We start from the raw sequence: 18904 nt of genomic DNA on the forward strand, positions 1-18904 counted from the left end.
ACTGTACTTGAACTGGAAAGAACTTGTAATTATTTACGTAGACTGGCAACACAATGTCACAGCCCTTTCCCTGTGCCCGGCGTGTGATTCAATATTCATCAGGCAGGAACTATGAAGACCTGACATGCTACCACATCCTTTACAATATCCTTCTACCACATGTCCCTCTATTTTCCTGACGTCCCTACTACACCTCTCCTAATTGGCATCTTTTGTCACTATCTTTTCAGAACATCCATATCTCAATTCCTATACCGTCGTATGTGTACCACCATGACAGGACAACAATCCATGTATCAGTTCCTGTTCGAGGGCCCACAAACCCCGATTGTCTCCTACAGATTCGCTTCATCCATCAGCTCTGTGCTCAAAGCCGAGGGTATTCCATGTCTACTATGGGGTGATCTAGCGATGAGGGCTATGGGATACCACAGCATAGCACAAGTACATACCCTCCTCAACCTTCCCCTCTATCTGCTAACTTCCTACAGAACCTCGATCTCATACTCGAAGACGAGCATTTGACACGAGCGGCCAACTTTTTCCGCAATTACGAATATGTCCATGAATACCCTTACTTCCTACGCTGCGCCTCAGCCACTGCCACGACCCGTGAATCAGGCCGCCCGACGCCTGTCCACCGCTTTCACGTCTACACCCACCCTGAGATTACCATGACGCCATCCCAAGCTTCACAACGCTCTGGTGCTCAAGGACCAGCAGCAGCAGAACAAGGAGAGATACCCCACATAAACATATGCCTTTACTCCAAGCGGTGGTACTTCCCAGGCAATCCTCCAATTCCGACTGGAATCCCTCGACCGACAAATCTGTCCTACATGTTGAGCAATGACGGCCGACTACCCTTGACGGGCTATCAGCATGGACAGCCGAACTTCGGCCGCTTTCCGCAGGACATTGCCCCGGTCATAATGGCAAAGCCGGCTCGATATATTGAAACGTTGTTGGTTCTCAGGATCAACTTCGGTGCTTGGTCGGAACAAACCAGGTGGTGGAGACTGACGCTTGCTCGGATGACAACCACTGGGTTTGGCAATGGTCCGGATGATGACCCTCAGCCGGTTATGTTTGGGCCGTTGTATGATCCTGAGTGTTTCAGGGAAGAATTTCAGCGCTGGTGGAATCTCATGCGGGCCAGGGATATTGAGGCCGTTTTGGCAGAGGAGGAGAATATGGGGGTTTTGTTGAGGTCGCCCAGCACGCCTGTTGGAGGGCCGTGGGTTCCTCTTTAGTTGTTGGCTATATGCGTTAGTGTTGTCTTTTATGGTCTTTGTGCTTTTGGATGTTGAAATTGGAGATGCCGTGATTATGGGACATGTTCGTGGGTGATGTTTATTATTAATGTTTAATGCTTAGGTAGTTTGTAGGATAGAGACACACCGATCTACTGAAATGAGATTGCTGCTTGTTTTCATTTTCACTCACATATCCTTCACTTCTCTTTCACATGCTTTACAACCCGCCTCACTTGATTGTCTCTGTTAAGCCATATTGAGCCGCTATTTCCTCCAGCAATGTGAAGAAACGCTTTCTGTCCACCCCAGCCTGGCTATGTTCAAGAACCTCCAACTTCAAGCAAAGCCACCGCCAATCTAAATCTTCGTGTAAGATACTCTGTATCTCACTGAATAGATTGAGATTGAGCCGTAGCTTCCAATACCCTTTGTCAACTGTCCATTGAATTCCTTCCAGGACTGAGCAGACATCCTCATAAGAAAGATAATCCATGACCATATATTGTAACTCCATTGGAAGACGAATAAGCCATGAATCGATAGAGCATGATATATTGCTCGCTTTATATTTAGCTCTATTCCTGCATCGAGTGACAAATCGCCGAACTGACGTCATTCCCATGGGATCTGTTATATCTCATGTGTTATTTCATCATTCCTACCAAGCAGATAGATGAGAGTGTATGAGAGTGTATGAAAAACTTACCTCTAGGTTCCATTATTAGGAATGACTCTACAGGGTCATCATAATAGATATATAAGCATTCCTTCAAACAGCGCATTCGCAGCGCGCGAGACACGATGCCTAAACTCTCCTTCGTAAGGTGATGCCAGTTATTAACTCGAAGAAATTCCCTCCAACATCTAGCGTGAACCAAATACCCAGCAAGACTCGACTGTTTCTCGATATTTTCCTTACATTGTACTAGCTTAGGTGCCGCTAGTCTCTGCCGCCAAATTCTCTTGTAGTTCCCGACACTTATAAGCCCATCATTTTCATTCCACGGAGCGTGGAACTTGCGCCATGGATAGAAATTCTGAGAAATTCCAGAGAGTTTATAGCTTCGCGATTTAGGGTCATACATAACTGGGTAAAAAATACAATATCAGCATGAGAAGTCATTTTTCTAACCAGCAGAGAGATATTAGAACATACTCAGCCGAAAGAGGGTTCGCCAGCCAGGATATGTAAGGGCATGAAGGTCTTCTAACTCGTGAGCCGTGTATGTGATTTCAGAGGCATTCGGCCTAGAGTAAGTATCCCGGCCAAGGGAGTGGTCTCCTGGGACAGTGGTAAACCCACTGCAACAGATATAGCAGAATGGTACCCACTTATATGATGGATTTGGGTACGGATCGATATCAATATCTGGCCAGTATGCATTAGGGTCCTCCATTTTGTTATGTTCGTTAAATTGTTTTAATGTGCGATTCTCTTAGCTTTATTTTCGTTCGTTAGGTTTTAAATACTTACCTTCCTTGGCAGACACTGACTTCCGAATTTTTCTATCATTATGACCTCAACTATGTCGTTTGCACACCGGAACTGTTTGAAGGATGAGTTGTCTTTCAGTATATCTTTCCCGCGTAGTGACGAGGTTTAGATTCAGCCTTTATCTTAAATCAAAAATAGTATATTACAAGCACAAACCATCGTCATTTGTGTGTCCTTCATTTGGCAATTCGTATGTCAGGTGATTACAAGAAAATACACAAGCAAAAGCTTCAAGCTCTGTGCCATTACTTTGGGACTCATAGCACCTCGTGACAATCTCTTCAGATAATCAATCGACCGAGCTGGAAACCACCTAATGACACGCTACGCTACCGTAGGTACCAGATTCACAACCCCATAATATCGCAAGCAACACACTTTCTCCTAACCAAGCAACCAGCAGCAATCATGAGACTAGACCATATCAGTAGAATATATACAGCCCCAGACCAAGAAAGCAAGAATCATAGCTATCCGGAATGTTGATAATGGTTAGATCTTCTTCCATTAATAACCATCAGTAACCTTGAGCTAATAGTTCCCGGTCACTCCAGAACCATCATAGTGGGTGGTATCTATTCTATATGAGGGACAGCTACCGCCATACTGGCCAGGCATGCAGGCTGCCTCCACACCGGCTGGCCTTTGCTCACTCATCTTAGGTCATACCCTCCGCCTACCCGAGAAGGGTAAGGTCTATTCCTTATAAGGTAAGATGGTGTTACCTAGTAGTGTTCACCCTCTTCTTCTTACTTTGGATGTTTCGGTGCCGGACGAGCATTACATCCGTGAAATGGCAGGCAGGCGGTATGTATGTTTCTTCCTGCTTCAAAAGCAAGCCGTATCCTATATGAAACAGAGACGCCACCTTCTTTTGGTAGGCGATTGTTCACTCCACTTCGTATACTCCTTTCATCCAAAATCATTTTGACATTGGTGGGCTTCTTCTGATATCCTATATACTAGATAAGCAGCCCGGATATTGTGCAGTGTTCAGCAACTCGCGGACCAGAAACACCAATGGCGAGAACGGGAATTTGTATATCCAAGATGGCTGGACATTTTGCGAATGTAGTACATTGGGGAGTGGAAGTCCAATCAATGGGGTGTTGATGAGAAGAATCTCCTTCAGCAAGAGGTAGATGCCATCCCGGATAGAACGTACTGGCATAGTTCTTCTCCATATTGTCAGTTTCGCAACGGTGTTGAGCCATGAGCATTGGTTAAAGCGCATAAAAGTAATGATTTGGCTTATCTAGATGGAGCATCACATAGGGCATACTGGTACAGCCGCCATCCCCTCCCTTTCCCAGCTGATGCGGTGATGTCCGAAGCTAAGCGTCAGAAGGGAGGAGGCATCGTAAGTGGTTCCAATGGATGTTTGTTCCGGTGTGATCTGGTTCTCTATCTTCGAGAAAGGGCCAGCTTGACGGATGGTGAGGATTGCTGTCACTGACCGACCAAGTCAATATTCTTCAGATATTCTGTATGTGTAGGTAGGTAGCTAGGTAGACAGTAGGCAGATCTATTGACTGCACATGGCGCCATTTGCAAAAGACTTGTCGTTGGTGAAAATGCTGTTTAGTCATTCCTTTGAGGAAGATACTGACATAGCTTTTGAGATGTAGGTCTATATGAAGAGAGGTGTATAGCCAGAGCACACCGTGCCGATACTGCCACCTCTTTCTCTTTGGTTCGAGACTCTCTAATTTTTAGAGAGAAAACACCGGTTCATTGGAAAGTCAGCCAGCAGCCGCAGCCAGTCAAGAGGCCAGACATGATGACATATATAATCATTACTGTCAACAAGGATCGTTGGGCTATAGTCTTTTAAGACACAACGACCAAGCAATATATTGTCTATCCTGTTGTAGATCTTGCTGGTTCCCCTATATCCCTGACATTCGGAACGAGCACCAAGCCAGAAATAATGGCAGTTTTCTCAGGGATTTCAGCACGCGGGACCGCCAGTTTAGATTGCAAGTGGGTCGGTAGTACAAAGGTGATATCGCGGAAGTTGAAGGTCATTCATTGCTTCTGGATGTAACCCTTCAATTTGTGTGCATGTGTCCATGGTTCGGTAGTGGTGTAAATGACGAATCTACTTGCAAACGACACAGCGGTGTAGAGTCGTTCTTTTGATCAGTCGCAAATTGTATGGTTTGTATTGTCGTTGCCATGTTCGGCTTCGGATCACACTTGGGTTCAGGCGTGGGTGAGCCTGCCGTCCGGACACATCATTATTTTGTTGGTAACTATGTTAGAGTTAAATCTCAATCAGAACTGCAGTTACATTGGGTGAAATATCCATTCATTCAGACCCCTGATATGATTGGCTCTTATTTTGCCAGTATGTTGTTGAGAAAGGGATGCACATGTCGATCTTCAGTTTGGAGAGACGCGGAGAGGACAGAGTTAAATTACTCTACCTCTGTTGTTGTACACTGACATCTGGCGCCAGAGAATTTTTCTTAATTTGTTATGTAGATAGATAGAATGTAGCGATGATGGCGGTCGCGATGACAGACTGCGGCGGGTGGCTTTGTTTCATGGGGCCTAACCAGAAGCACAATGACATGTTGCGTCGATGTTGATTACAAGTGGCTCACGCTGCATTGAGGTAAAGTCGAGCTGGATGCCATATGACCTTTGGATTGGACTGTTGGGTCAGCTATTGTATCGTCCTCACTGTCCATCTGTGGCGAGAAGGGTATCAACGATATGGTGTTACCATGTGCAGTAATTCGTTGGCAAGGACGCAAGCGAGACATATAGTCAAGCATATCAATATAGTCGGCATTGTACCTCTCAGGGCAGAAGTAAGTTCACCGCATGTTTTTGAGTTTTCCATACATCCTCGCAATCTCCCTCGTGGCTGTGTGGTGTGCTTTGCTGTAAACGTAGATATCCCGTTATATATAATGCTTAGGGTGTAGAGCTTCGCCTTCTCCAGACCAGACGGCACTACTCACATTGCCGGGAGATGTGGCATGTAAGTAATCACCCGGACAAAATAACTGTATCGTTTCGCTTGTCGCTATATGGGGTTAACTTATCCCGGAATTGACCATCCATTAATTGACCTCAGCCGCCACCATGGAAGGTGTTTGTAGAGGTATCATTGGTGAGATATTCTTCCACGCACAGAGTCACCCATTTTAAGACAGTCTAGTAACTGTCTCTGGCAAGCCCAAAATAACTTGGAGGACCAATTGCACGGCACTCTTGATATTGCTGTCTTCAGGCTGCAGTAGTTGTCGTTTACGCGGGTAGTATATGTCCTGGCTGAGTAGCATGAGAACTCGATTTCTGTTGGACTGGTAGACATAGTAACTACCGTCCTTCTTTATATTGCTGGGTTTCAGAGACACTTGACTCTCTGGATGCCTTTCTTATACGGCACCATCATCATTTTACCACTGCAGGGGGATCTGAGCGCAGCATGATGGACGGGACACGTCTCGATATACCAAAGATCCTCCACTTCGGCCATTGTAGTCATGGTCTCTGCGTTATACATGCATTATATATTGGGACGTAGTATAAGCAGTAGAATGGGGGCAGGTACGAGTGGCCCTCCCCCTAACTCTACCGGTAGAGACGTGAGCGAGAGCTGATTGATTCAAGCCAGCTCGAGGGGGCCTCCACCTGCCTTATATACTTGTTCTAACTATAAATGCCGCGGAATTTGCCCTCTTTATTGACATTGTTAGTCTCGTACTGACTCCTGCCCCGGATCTTACCTCCCCCAGAATTGCAAACTGCTGCAGAGGCAAGCTCATCTATCGGAGGTTACCTCTTGTAGCTACGCAGAAACCCGTAGATTTTGGCATCACTCGGGCGCCTTCCGTGCCTCTAATAGATGGGTAAAGATATATTCGTGGAAGGTAGTGGTACTTTACATTCGCGGGGTGGGGATGCCAGTAACTAGTGCTCGCCTCAGAATTCTTTCGTTGGGATATGGTGTCCTTAGACTGCGTGGACTTTCAAAATTTGGATCGTGAATCTTCCATGTTACTGGCCTATGGCATGGAAGACCTCTGTTCGTCTGATTGACCATACTTCACAGAGTCATTTACGACAACAGCTTAGGTAGGTGCGGAAGCCCATAGCGATCCAATTCACTGGATTACGCTTGCTCGAGCTCAGACATAGTCGTACTAGAGATATCAACAAACGAGGTAAGTTTTCGGAAAAGTTCATGCCTTCCTTATGGGTCCGCAGGGAGGATTTTGAAAAATCTTGCCTTCCGTTCCACTATGGCTTTGTTTTTTAAGGGGGTTATGGACGCGCTGTCTGAGTCTGAACGAAATATTGTACATCATCCCATATGGTTGGACAGGTAACATGAAGTGTAAGCGGGTCAAATGGGAACAACGTGAGTTGCTGACTAAACTCTTCTTCATCTGATATGCCTATTTGCAGCACCAGTTCTGCGATAGCTTCAATCGACCAAGCTCTTATTGTGGGAGATGCAACATTGCAAGCAGCAAGGTACAGGGTCCAAAGATGAAAGGTGGGCGGAAGCCAGTATAATACTTCAGCATTCTCCAGGAACTGCCGCAGCTGTGAGATAAGCACATCGCTAGTCGATGCACCAGGAGGAGACTCATGAAACACCGCGTTCATCAGTAATAAGAGGCTCAGTCGACAGACCTCCTGGGCTTGCGTTCTGGGACAATCGTCTCCATATTGCATTGAAAGAAGTGCATACTGGATTGACGTCAGCCAGAACCGGATCCTCGCAACGACGGTTTGGCCGCTACTCTTTGTAATACTGGAGAACTCCTCGACTAAGGATTCCATATCATGGATCACTGCTTTCAGTGCACTATCTATGTGCAGCAGGCGATCCAGCTCTTGGAAACCTTGTGCTAAATGGTAGTCGTGAGGATTCGGGATTGGGGATTGTTGGAACCGATCACTAAAAATGGGCTTTCGTCCACCATCTAAGGATCCACTGATATCGGCCCTAAAAGTCAGGTAAGAAAATATCATAACCATGAGAATGGAATCGAGTTACCTGTATATTTTTCCTTGTACCATGGGCTTGTCGTTCAGTGCGTCTAAACCTCCTCGCATGTCAATTAACGCTTTCAGGATCCTCATGTCAACTTCCCATTGATCATGCTGGCCCGCTGCTTTCTGTGAAAAGGTTAGCCTGCATATCCGCCCAGTTCGTACGGCATCTACCAACTTTTGCAATAGCAATGCTGGCAACAGCAACAATTGTTTCATCCGAAGGCGGATCCACCGAATTTACGAGTCTCTTTCGAACAATGCTCATAGCTCGACTGATATGCCATATAAAAGCCGGGCTTGCTCGAAAGCGTTGCAAGTCCATTGTAAACAATGATCCACACGCCAGTACGACATGGAGCATTGCTGAATCTTGAAACAGCATTGGAACCCAATATTCGTCTATTGGATTGCAGCCAGCTCTCTTTTCGATTGAGTAGAGTGTCTCCGATGCACGATTTTTGTCTTAGAGAGTACTTAATTAGCTAAGCGTGCACAGGAAAATGGAATATCATCTTTCTCACTCACAAAACGCAAAGAGATCGAGCATGTATGGCTCCATGGTAATAGGCAGCGTGTCGAAAGGATCAGTCTGGTTCTTCTGCGGATATGCATGTGGAATGTGGATGTGGGTCAGGCGAGACAGCTCGAGGCTAGTAACGCCAGGAGTAATCTCGGCTTTCCTCTGATCCTGACGACTACGGTTAATCATTGTGTGGCTTCTGATGGTGGTGCGCTCTTCTTCATCAATTGGGGCCAACGTGGGCCCGAGGTTGATGAACTTAAAGTTGGAAGCGGCGGCGGGGCGACGCCGGGACCCCTCAAGGTGTTGCTTCTTCTTTCTCGCTAACTTTGGTCAGCCCATGCTGATATTCTATTTCTAGATGGGTTTGTGTACTAACATCCTGCGGGACGCCCTCTCCTCTTTGGTGGAGATATCTTGAGGGGACCATTGGTATACTCAAACACCACCGATTCGGATGGCAATGGCCCCGTTGAGAATACCACCTCACTCGGAATATTATCCATCGAGAATAGAAGTAAGGTACTAGATGGACCTGGATGCGGTATACACGAAGGAAATGCGATGAAGTGAAGTCAAGGGTCATATGGGATAGTAATCCTGTTGAAAGCGGCCGGGCTTAGCGTTGCTCCGTTATCTCCGTCATCGCCAGCCTCAGACACTAACCCAATCGGGTTACCAGTCTTAGATTAATTCGGCCCAAATAGGAAATCTACTAATTGAGCCAACATAACGAGCAAAATGGGTCGAATTGATGACCAGAATGTATACGAATTGGGCTCAAATATACTTGAAGTCCTTGACTATCTCGGAAATAAGTTTAAGGAGGCTGCACGCATCTTTCAATCAGGGCCCTATATATACTATGATCGTTTCCCACATACAGCACTTCTGTTCTATCTTCCTCATCTTCATCTTCATCTCACCTTCATCTCAACTTCACCAATCTGCAAATATCCTTCGAAAGTGTTAAAATTACTTGAGTATCAAGCCTCGCAGACCGCTTCTCATCATCATGTCTTCATATTCCTCTCAAACTTCAGCAGAACAGGTAGCACAGGATTGCCAGAATGCCATTGCCAACAAGACTGTGCTCGTGACTGGCGTTAGCCCAGGTGGACTTGGTGCCGAGTTTGCAAAGGTTATTGCCATTCACGGCCCTTCCCTCCTTATTCTTGCTAGCCGCGATATCGTCAAAGCTCAGCAGACAGCCCAGGAGATCGCAGTCATTGCGCCAGGAGTACCCACCCGTCTACTTGAACTAGATCTGCGCTCTCAGGCCCAAGTCCGAATCGCCGCTAAGGAAGTTCTGACATACAAGGAGGATATAGATGTCTTGGTCAACAACGCTGGTGTCATGGCATCACCGTTGTCGCTAACGGATGATGGGATCGAGAGTCAATTTGCCACCAATCACGTCGGGCATTTTCTGTTCACCAATTTGATCATGAAAAAGCTAGTGGTTCCTGGAAAGTCTTGCCGAGTTGTGAATGTGTCTAGCAACGGCCACCTGCTGAGTTCAGTCAGGTTCCATGACTGGAACTTTGACGTAAGTTATCATGCCATGCCCCTCCTTCTCCAAATGTCGAGATAATGAGCTGATGGCTATATCAGGAAGGCAAAAACTATGACCCCTGGCTAGCCTACGGCCAAAGCAAGTCGGCCAACATGCTCTTCTCTGTGTCTCTAGCACAAAAGCTGGGGAGCAAAGGCCTAACCTCAGTCAGCCTACATCCTGGTACTATTAACACGAATCTGATGAGAGGAGACTGGAATGAGATGTATGAATCACTCGGTAAGGTCACTTGAGTATTCTTCTGTGCGAGTGCTTGCTCACATTACTCCAGCGAAATGGTTCACAGTGCTCGGGTACTTCCGGAGTGGGCAAAGAGAGATAACCTGGAAGTCTATGTCGCAAGGTGTGGCGACGCATGTATTTGCCGCATTTCATTCATCTATCTCCGCCAACGGTAAGTATTCCCTATGTGCCGGTCATTCTTTTAAGCTAATCAAGTCTGGCAGAGAATAATGGAAGCTTTGTTCAGGACTGTGCAGTGGTTAAGCCAGAGGAGGTGCGCAGCTGGGCCCGGGATCAGATCGAGGCAGAACGACTGTGGAAGTTGACTGAAGATATCGTTGGTGAAACTTTTGAGTATTGAGATTGATAGATGTGGTACATGATAAGGTAGCAGAGATGATGTATTGGGTTGAACATGCACTTTCTCTGGTGCTGATATGCCTTCGGTACTTTGCTGTACCTTTCCTTGATAGCATCAACTTGTGATCATTGCTTTGAAAAACCCTGGCTTGTAGATACTTAGTAATGTGTGATCCATGTTGCTAGCATAACATTCACCGTCAGCTGACGTCCGATTTGGCCTGCCCAAGTAACAATGTAAGAGAGCTTGGTGAGCTTGGTGCCAAATAACACAGGTGAAATCAGGGCTGGCGTTTCACATCCAAAGTTCTTCCAACCTATACTTCAGCACCTACCGCCAAACCCCGGGATAAAAGGTGAACATCAGCCCATAAGATAAGGTGTCGGCCCACACAAACGGCCCGGGGAGAGATGTCAGCCCCGGAACAGGACTAGCGTTCCACAACTCCGGTAGAGACCATCCGAACCAATTAACATACATCATCTCATCCAGTGACGCAGCAGGCGCGGAGGGTGACGGAAGCCAGCGTCATGGACTGGTTACTACATGGCCTTTGCCAGGTTGCCATCCGGGAATTACGAGCATAGAGCCCATTGGCATGTCAGCCCACATCAACAATGGCCAGTTCCAGCCATCCAGATATCCGTCTTAAATAGGAGCTGACCGGCATCACAGATCTCTTCTCAACTAAAGGGTACTTTTACCAAGCGTAACACTTATACAACATGCCATCAGATTCGAACGATCAGAGCATCTCCGCTTATGGAGCTGCTCGCTCCACGGTCAAGGGCCAGAACCTTGACCCTGAGGAAGTCCGGAAGATGGACGCCTACTTTCGTGCCAGCATGTACCTATGCCTAGGCATGCTCTACCTGCGCGACAATGTGCTCCTCAAACAGCCATTGAAGGTGGAGCATCTCAAGGCACGCCTACTCGGTCACTGGGGCTCAGATGCAGGACAATCATTCACCTGGATTCACATGAACCGGCTGATCAAGAAGTATGATCTGGACGTTCTCTTCATCTCAGGTCCGGGCCATGGTGCCCCTGGTATTCTCTCTCAGTCATACCTGGAGGGGGTCTACTCTGAAGTCTATCCCGACAAGTCGGAAGACGAGCGAGGAATGCAAAGGTTCTTCAAGCAATTCTCTTTCCCCGGCGGTATCGGCAGTCACGCTACCCCAGAAACCCCCGGTAGTCTTCACGAAGGTGGCGAGCTGGGTTATTCCATTTCGCATGCCTTTGGCACCGTGTTCGATCATCCGAATTTGATCACCTTGACCATGGTGGGCGATGGTGAAGCTGAGACTGGCCCACTCGCTACAAGCTGGCACAGTACCAAGTACCTCAACCCTTGCACCGACGGAGCCGTTTTACCCGTGCTCCATCTCAACGGGTACAAGATTAACAATCCGACACTCCTCGCACGTATCTCCCATGATGAGCTCTCTGCTCTCATGAAGGGTTACGGCTGGACCCCCTACTTTGTGGAAGGCAGCGATCGCGAAACCATGCATCAAGCTATGGCAGCCACACTCGAGCACTGTGTTCTTGAAATCAGAAAATTCCAGAAGAAAGCCCGCGAGTCCAAGGAACCTTTCCGCCCACACTGGCCCATGATCATTCTGCGCAGCCCAAAGGGTTGGTCCGCCCCGCGCGAAGTTGATGGCAAACTTCTCGAGGGCTTCTGGCGTGCCCACCAAATCCCTATTACCGACGTCCTCACCAATCCTTCACATCTCCAACTTCTCGAATCGTGGATGAAGAGCTACAGACCCGAAGAGCTCTTCACTCGAGAAGGCCGCCTGATCTCTGAACTCAAGGCCCTCGCTCCAACTGGTAATTACCGTATGAGTGCCAACCCGGTGGGCAACGGTGGTCTCCTACGGCGACCGTTGGACCTACCCGACTTTCGCAAGTACGCACTCACGTCCATTGATCCCGGAGCCACCATCCGCGGCAGCATGGTCAACATGTCACATTACCTCCGTGATGTGGTCGCCTTCAATCAGACCAACTTTCGTGTCTTCGGGCCGGACGAAACCGAATCAAACAAACTGTCCGAAATATACAAAGCCGGAAAAAAGGTCTGGCTGGCCGAATACTTTCCCGAAGATTCCAACGGCGGAAACCTCTCTATGGCCGGTCGAGTAATGGAAATGCTCAGTGAACACACCTGTGAAGGTTGGCTAGAAGGATACGTCCTCTCGGGCCGTCATGGGCTCCTTAACAGCTACGAGCCCTTCATCCACATCATCGATTCAATGGTGAACCAACACTGCAAATGGATCGAAAAATGTCTGGAAGTTGAATGGCGCGCCAAAGTCGCCTCGCTGAACATCCTCCTCACCGCGACCGTCTGGCGCCAAGACCATAACGGCTTCACGCACCAAGACCCAGGCTTCCTCGACGTCGTGGCCAACAAGTCTCCCGAAGTCGTACGCATCTATCTGCCGCCGGACGGGAACTCCCTCCTCTCCGTAATGGACCACTGCTTCCGCAGCGCCAACTACGTCAACGTCATTGTCGCCGACAAACAAGACCACATTCAATTCATGGACATGGACGCCGCAATCGCCCACTGCTCCAAGGGCGTCGGGATCTGGGACTGGGCCAGTAACGACCAAGGTGCGGAACCAGACGTCGTGATGGCCGCATGCGGCGACGTTCCCACCCACGAGGCACTAGCCGCCACAGCGCTGCTGCGCGAGCACCTCCCCCAGCTGAAAGTGCGCTTCGTCAACGTGGTCGATCTGTTCAAACTCATGTCCAAGATACATCACCCGCACGGAATGTCCGATCGGGAATGGAAGGCTATTTTCACAGCCGATAGGCCGATCGTGTTTAACTTCCATTCGTACCCGTGGCTTATCCATCGGTTGACGTATAAGAGACCCGGACAGGAGAACATCCATGTCAGAGGTTACAAGGAGAAGGGGAACATCGATACGCCATTTGAGCTGGCGGTGAGGAACCAGACGGATCGGTATAGTTTGGCTGTCGATGCGATCGATCATGCCCGCGGACTGGGCAATACGGCATCCGGTGTGAGGGAGAGATTCCTGAACATGCAGTTGCTGGCGAAGCAGAAAGCATACGATGATGGCATTGATCCGGATTATATTCGGAATTGGACCTGGCAGTATCCGCGGAAGAAGGGCGAAGGCGTCTGAACTGTTCGTGTGGAAGATTGGAGGGAGAATGAGCAGCTGTCAATAATCATAACCAAGTATTAATAGGTTCGTCGTAAGTTATGATGGACTGTAAATTTGAACAAGTAGTGCTTGGTTAAGTTCACGGGTAGGAAAGCTGCCCCTTTTAGTGTTAATAATTGAGTATTTATGACGGATGATATTGAGAAACCTGCAGTAGCGGGAAATATATGTAGTTGGCAACGGTAGTTGGTATCAGCCAAACCCCCAGAACCATCTTCCGCAGCCATCGAAATTGTAATGTTCCCTAGCTCAAACGAAGTTCCATAGTTATGTTACCTCCCTAGCTCCTTCAATATGTTGCAAGCTCAGTGCAAAGCAAAATATCCGTGCACTTTTACCTACGCGGAAAATGGAAACCGACCCCCGTTCGCAAAGCTGGCTTAAGCCAGTGATGATGCTAAAATGCTGAGCAACCTATAACAAAACGGGCAAGATGGCCGAGCGGTCTAAGGCGCTAGGGTCAGGTGTATCTGATCTTCCATGTTCTTCGGAGCATTCCTAGTCTCGAAAGGGGCGTGGGTTCGAATCCCACTCTTGTCATATCTTTTTGCTTTTTTCAATATTCGCCTCTGTGTAGGGCGCATATTGTATCCATTCAGAGATGTTTTGAAGCTCGCGACAATTATTGAAGAGCCTTAGAATTTCATTTTCTACAGTTTATTGTGAATAAAACATGTCGAAGATAAATATAAGGCTACTATGTGAAGTATAAGATCCATTGTATCAGAGCAACGAATATTACATTATTATACTATCTCAGTTGCCTCTGCATTCGCACGACAGTATGGGGAAAACGGATGACTCCGGCAAAAACCCATACCAAGGCATCTTGTGCGATGAAGTCAACTAACCAACACTTTCCTTTACATCAATGATTATTTAAAGATGGCACAGACACGAGTTCCACCATGTTTGTTGCTGGCGCATGAGACAATACCTGCAATGTCCCAAGAGGAATAATTAGATAGGTAGTGCACACTGCACAGTCCCAATTTGAAACCGAAACGACGCGAACCAAGTAACAGTAATCAAGTCCCATCATCACTCCTTGAAATAAAGAATCATGTTGTCCACAACGGCATCAGCACCGTGTATGTTGTCTCTGCCTGTAGCTCCGGCCCATTCGCCATTCGCACCAAGATCAGAACCTGTCAGTTCAGTTTCGTGACCCTCATGTCCACCAACATTGAAACCTTCGGAATTTTTATTGGTTTTGAATCCGAGTCCGTTGACGAAGCCTTCTCCGTCTCCAGCATTGACCCACATATGATTTATTGTCTCATCATCCGCAAAAGTATATGAATATGGTCCGTTAAGTGGGACGGCGTTATTTCTTCCGCCGATTCTACCGGTCGAATAACCGTCTTGGAATCCTAGATTGAACGCTCCAATAACTTCGTAGTTGCGGTCCCCGTAATTTGCGGTCCATAAATCAACATGCTTGACTTTCTCTTCACGATCTCTGGCATCGTAGGAACTGCCGCCCATCCCACCAAAGGGTCCGTCTGCATGTAAGCCGAAGGTATTCATGGTGATTGAGATGTGGATGTTGAGCACAAAGGCTTAGGAGCTGGTTGGATTGTAATAAGAGGTAATCACATAGATAATTGGAAGTATGAGAGTTGGAAAGACGAACAAGGGTAGTCCAAAGGAGATCTTACACCCTTATATAGGCTTCGGTGGGGTTTGATATTGAACAGACTCTAGTTTAGTACTTGGTGGCAATGCGAAGACTGAGAGTAAGAAGCATAGATATCATCTTGCGTCAAGACTCTCCAACAAACACTCTGTGATGTGGTAGGCCTAATGCCAAACTGCATTAAAACATCTCCAGCCAAACTCAGATGAAGCTCGATGCGTATTGGTACGAGTTGAAGATACGTCTAGACCTCCGAATACACCTATAGACCACAGGAAAGGGAAGATGTCAAAGCATCATCACTCCTCAGGTGACGTCCTTCATTGTCTAGACATGAGCCAGATAATGAAGCGAAAGCCTGCATTAGGCTGTCAATGACCTTGTGGTTATACACAGACATAGCTCTTTCTCTCCGAGCACCCGGGATAGGAAGTCAAACCACGTCTATGCAGAGCCATTAGAGCCATGATTTCCTTATGAGGGAGTTACGCAAAGATGTCATTCAGCAATACTTGGGTGATTCGTTGGATGTCGGACTTGTCCGCAGGGTATAATGTTGAAGATATAGCATGCTTGCGGAAGCACTTCCGCAATCGTTCAATTCCAGATGCGTCAGAAACTTGGGAACAGTTTGCGCCATGAGCCATCCTAGACTGGACAGACGACACGAGTTGGAGATGAAATATCAATTATTCAGATGTTAGTAAGACATCATCTCCTATAGTGCTTAGGCCATGCATCAGGCTCTGGGTCTTCGTTTTGATTCGCAGAGGCCTTGGATCATGCATTTGTGTTCCATTCCATAGCTATTTGTCTGGAGGCATTGGAGACTCGGAGACAAAGGAATGTTGCCTGTAGTGAAACCCAACGTAGGCCGTCATACTTCAGTTGACAGAGCAAAAGATGGTTGTGAGGCTTGTTATTGGGCCATTCATGATTTTGCCCCACGGGCCGCATCCGGCTAACGTGCCAGCTACCAGGAGTTGTGAGACTTAAAAACCTGCCATTTAGTTCCATATGCACTATCCTGCAAATGGCGTACTTTGTGAGGGCGTTGTAAGGGCAGAGCGGGAGCTGATACTTTGGGAAAGTCATAGCACCAAACCTATTGAAACTATCATGCGGTAGATCGACATGGCATAAGTCTGCTAGTATATAGTAGGCGGCATATTAGGCACTTGTCTGTTAAAGCAATAAATGGGCTCGAGAGACAATGGACCCACCGATCGTAATTGCGGGGCATCTGCAAAACTTAGATTAAGTCTAACAATGACCTCCAATACTTATTCCACCTACCCCAATAATCCCAGTCCGGACATACCTCGACAGCAGGCCGTGGTGCTTCACCGTAACGCTTGAAATTGGAGCTGGCTACACATGGCTTTAGAGGCGCGATTAGAGATTCTCGAGTAAATGGTAAGAAACAAGGTGCGAGGTGGGAAGGCATGTTGTCAACTATGATTGGAAGTTAGAGTGATAGTTTTGGAACCTTGACTGAACGCCATACCTTGATCACGACCGCGAGAACAGAACAACGTTGCATTGGTGGAAGACGTAAAGCAGGAGTGGACAGCCATGTAGCGTGGTAATGTCCTTCTCGAAAGCCCTGGAATGCTGCAACGTTTACTCCTAAACCTTGCCAGGCACGAAGGCTGCATTCATGACTAATGGCTTGGGGAAATTGGTTAGTGCCGTGTTTGGGAATAGCTGAGACACCCACCCCTGCTATCCAGATAGACAAAGGTGCGAATGCTTGAAGCTTTCGTATGACTACTACACCAAAGTGTTCAAAAGGGACCATCATTCAAAGACATCCCAGAGATAGAGTTTCTTCCTTTTTATTCTATTATGTTCTATGATGAGTTTCTAGTTGAAAGTATGGCCTGTTTTCGTCCCAACATGTTTATGCCGTATATGCGTTCTAGCACCCCGCTGACCCTTCACAACCTCAGAAGCGAGATATCTCGAGTATTATTGTGGGGAACCATCCACTTGAACTTTATGAGAAGTTGGGGAGCGTATAACACCGGAGTCGGGATTGGACCGTCGCGTCAAGCGGCTGTGTATAAATTGAAGCAATTCTCGGGCATTATCAGTGCTGCGATGGTTGATGCCGTGAGTCCATCCATCATAAGCCATCTCATGTGACTAGTTCCAATCAACAAATCGGCTTGTGGACTTCCGAGGGGTGTTTTCGAACTGGTCCCAGCGAGTCAGCGACTTGATCAACACATCGAGCTGGGACCTTCCTAACAATAACCGACGCTCTCATGAGTCTGTCCAGACCATCGCCTGACCAACGGTCCCGAATTTACCTGTCGGACGACTGTGACACCTCCATTATTACTACCCGAATCGTCAAACCCAGATGCCGTGATATTGAATCCGCGAGAGCCTGGTGATAATGGATCCGGATCGGAACTGGCTCCTTGAGCAATCTGAACCAGCCGGCCCAGGATAGCATATTCCAACTTGAGCTTGACGCTATACGCGACAGGTTTAAACATAACCTGCAGCGCATAATACCCGGCGTACTCAATGGCGACGACTGCCACGTCCAGAATGAGGATGAGTACATTGATCACAAGCAATTGAGTGAGGATAATGAACCGTGGCCTCTCGGGACGAAGGCGCAGCATCTTGATGGTTTCCCACACATAAATACCGGAAAGGATGAACTCTTGGACGCAAAAGGCGACGAGCTGGATCCGCTCCATAATGTCGTAACCCCTGGCGAAGTGGGGTGTATCTGATAGTGACCCATACAGCAGGACTGTTGTTGGGATTTGGAAGACGATGCAGTCGATGATAATCATGTACAGGAGGCCCTGAAGCAACTTCTGCGATTGTACAAGGAGGTGCAATCGCGACCAAAGGACGAGGGAATGACCAGTAACTATGGTAATCCAGGTAGGGATAATCAAGGACACAGGCACATAAGGAGAAATGGACGAGAAGATAAAGAGCAAGTATCCCACGCAGTGGGGGATGAGGCTCGCCGAGGTGACGAGTAAACTCCAGAAATAACACCCATGATATCTGTTGAAAGTCGTGAAACAAAGCACCACGAGCTCTATCGAATTGTAGAAGGTAATGGCCGCAAAGGCGGAGATGACATATTTCTGGATCGGGTCTTTTGAGGTGAGCGATGAGAAATCGCCGCCATGTGCGTCGATACCGACGTCCTGCGACATTCTAGTCCCGATGTCGGTCGCATCGGCCAAAGAATCTCATACCGAACGCGGTGCTGGTGTCAAAAGCGACCATATAAGGCCTTCAGAGGAATGAAAGGAGAAGAGGTGCCGACGGAGGTTCTAAAACTGGCCGAGTGGCTGCAACTGTGCCGAGACCTCCATTCCTGCCAGACTTTCCTGCGCAGTACCGAGGCCAAAGCGTCATTCAGAGAAGACAGGAGAGAAGAGTTGGACAGGCGTGAAGGGTTTATCCTGAGAGAGGTGCCTCCGAGGGCTGCGAGTGGAAGCTTGGTTCATGCGGGTTGCGGAAACCTTAATGCCTGCCTCTGACGTGCACGACCCTTCTAGGCTTGCCAGTCAGTCTCGCACAATTTCCTCATCGGAAACGACTACGAAGTCAATTT

The 18904-nt window shown here is 47.7% G+C and overlaps 7 protein-coding genes and 1 non-coding gene across 8 annotated transcripts; 4 read left to right on the forward strand and 4 right to left on the reverse strand.

Moving 5' to 3' along the window:
• Positions 1 to 273: 273 nt before the first annotated feature.
• On the forward strand, positions 274 to 1253 carry BO85DRAFT_368205 (uncharacterized protein; the record flags this gene model as incomplete). Its single annotated transcript, XM_025655856.1, has 2 exons — positions 274 to 444; positions 492 to 1253. 2 exons carry the CDS (start codon positions 274 to 276, stop codon positions 1251 to 1253), a joined length of 933 nt encoding a protein of 310 aa, XP_025517632.1.
• A 232-nt stretch (positions 1254 to 1485) lies between these two features.
• Positions 1486 to 2653, reverse strand: BO85DRAFT_457799 (uncharacterized protein; the record flags this gene model as incomplete). Its single annotated transcript, XM_025661543.1, has 3 exons — positions 1486 to 1883; positions 1963 to 2343; positions 2413 to 2653. The coding sequence occupies 3 exons, from the start codon at positions 2651 to 2653 to the stop codon at positions 1486 to 1488; spliced, it is 1020 nt and encodes a 339-aa protein (XP_025517633.1).
• Positions 2654 to 7032: 4379 nt separating this feature from the next.
• On the reverse strand, positions 7033 to 8799 carry BO85DRAFT_510680 (uncharacterized protein; the record flags this gene model as incomplete). Its single annotated transcript, XM_025664560.1, has 5 exons — positions 7033 to 7723; positions 7775 to 7896; positions 7949 to 8172; positions 8299 to 8616; positions 8673 to 8799. 5 exons carry the CDS (start codon positions 8797 to 8799, stop codon positions 7033 to 7035), a joined length of 1482 nt encoding a protein of 493 aa, XP_025517634.1.
• Positions 8800 to 9308: 509 nt separating this feature from the next.
• Positions 9309 to 10452, forward strand: BO85DRAFT_486175 (short-chain dehydrogenase; the record flags this gene model as incomplete). Its single annotated transcript, XM_025663371.1, has 4 exons — positions 9309 to 9842; positions 9908 to 10088; positions 10141 to 10263; positions 10316 to 10452. The coding sequence occupies 4 exons, from the start codon at positions 9309 to 9311 to the stop codon at positions 10450 to 10452; spliced, it is 975 nt and encodes a 324-aa protein (XP_025517635.1).
• Positions 10453 to 11078: 626 nt separating this feature from the next.
• Positions 11079 to 13796, forward strand: BO85DRAFT_510684 (phosphoketolase family protein). The gene has a single exon (XM_025664561.1). The coding sequence runs from the start codon at positions 11178 to 11180 to the stop codon at positions 13623 to 13625; it is 2448 nt and encodes an 815-aa protein (XP_025517636.1). The 5' UTR covers positions 11079 to 11177; the 3' UTR covers positions 13626 to 13796.
• A 298-nt stretch (positions 13797 to 14094) lies between these two features.
• On the forward strand, positions 14095 to 14207 carry BO85DRAFT_t94. The gene has a single exon. It is a non-coding gene; the product is annotated as a tRNA-Leu (tRNA).
• Positions 14208 to 14708: 501 nt separating this feature from the next.
• BO85DRAFT_486177 (uncharacterized protein) lies at positions 14709 to 15197 on the reverse strand (the record flags this gene model as incomplete). Its single annotated transcript, XM_025663372.1, has 1 exon — positions 14709 to 15197. One exon carries the CDS (start codon positions 15195 to 15197, stop codon positions 14709 to 14711), a length of 489 nt encoding a protein of 162 aa, XP_025517637.1.
• Positions 15198 to 17555: 2358 nt separating this feature from the next.
• Positions 17556 to 18500, reverse strand: BO85DRAFT_367381 (uncharacterized protein; the record flags this gene model as incomplete). Its single annotated transcript, XM_025655815.1, has 1 exon — positions 17556 to 18500. One exon carries the CDS (start codon positions 18498 to 18500, stop codon positions 17556 to 17558), a length of 945 nt encoding a protein of 314 aa, XP_025517638.1.
• Positions 18501 to 18904: the final 404 nt, after the last annotated feature.

The sequence above is a fragment of the Aspergillus piperis genome, assembly GCF_003184755.1.
Source record: "Aspergillus piperis CBS 112811 unplaced genomic scaffold BO85scaffold_5, whole genome shotgun sequence".
Lineage (NCBI taxonomy): Eukaryota > Fungi > Ascomycota > Eurotiomycetes > Eurotiales > Aspergillaceae > Aspergillus > Aspergillus piperis.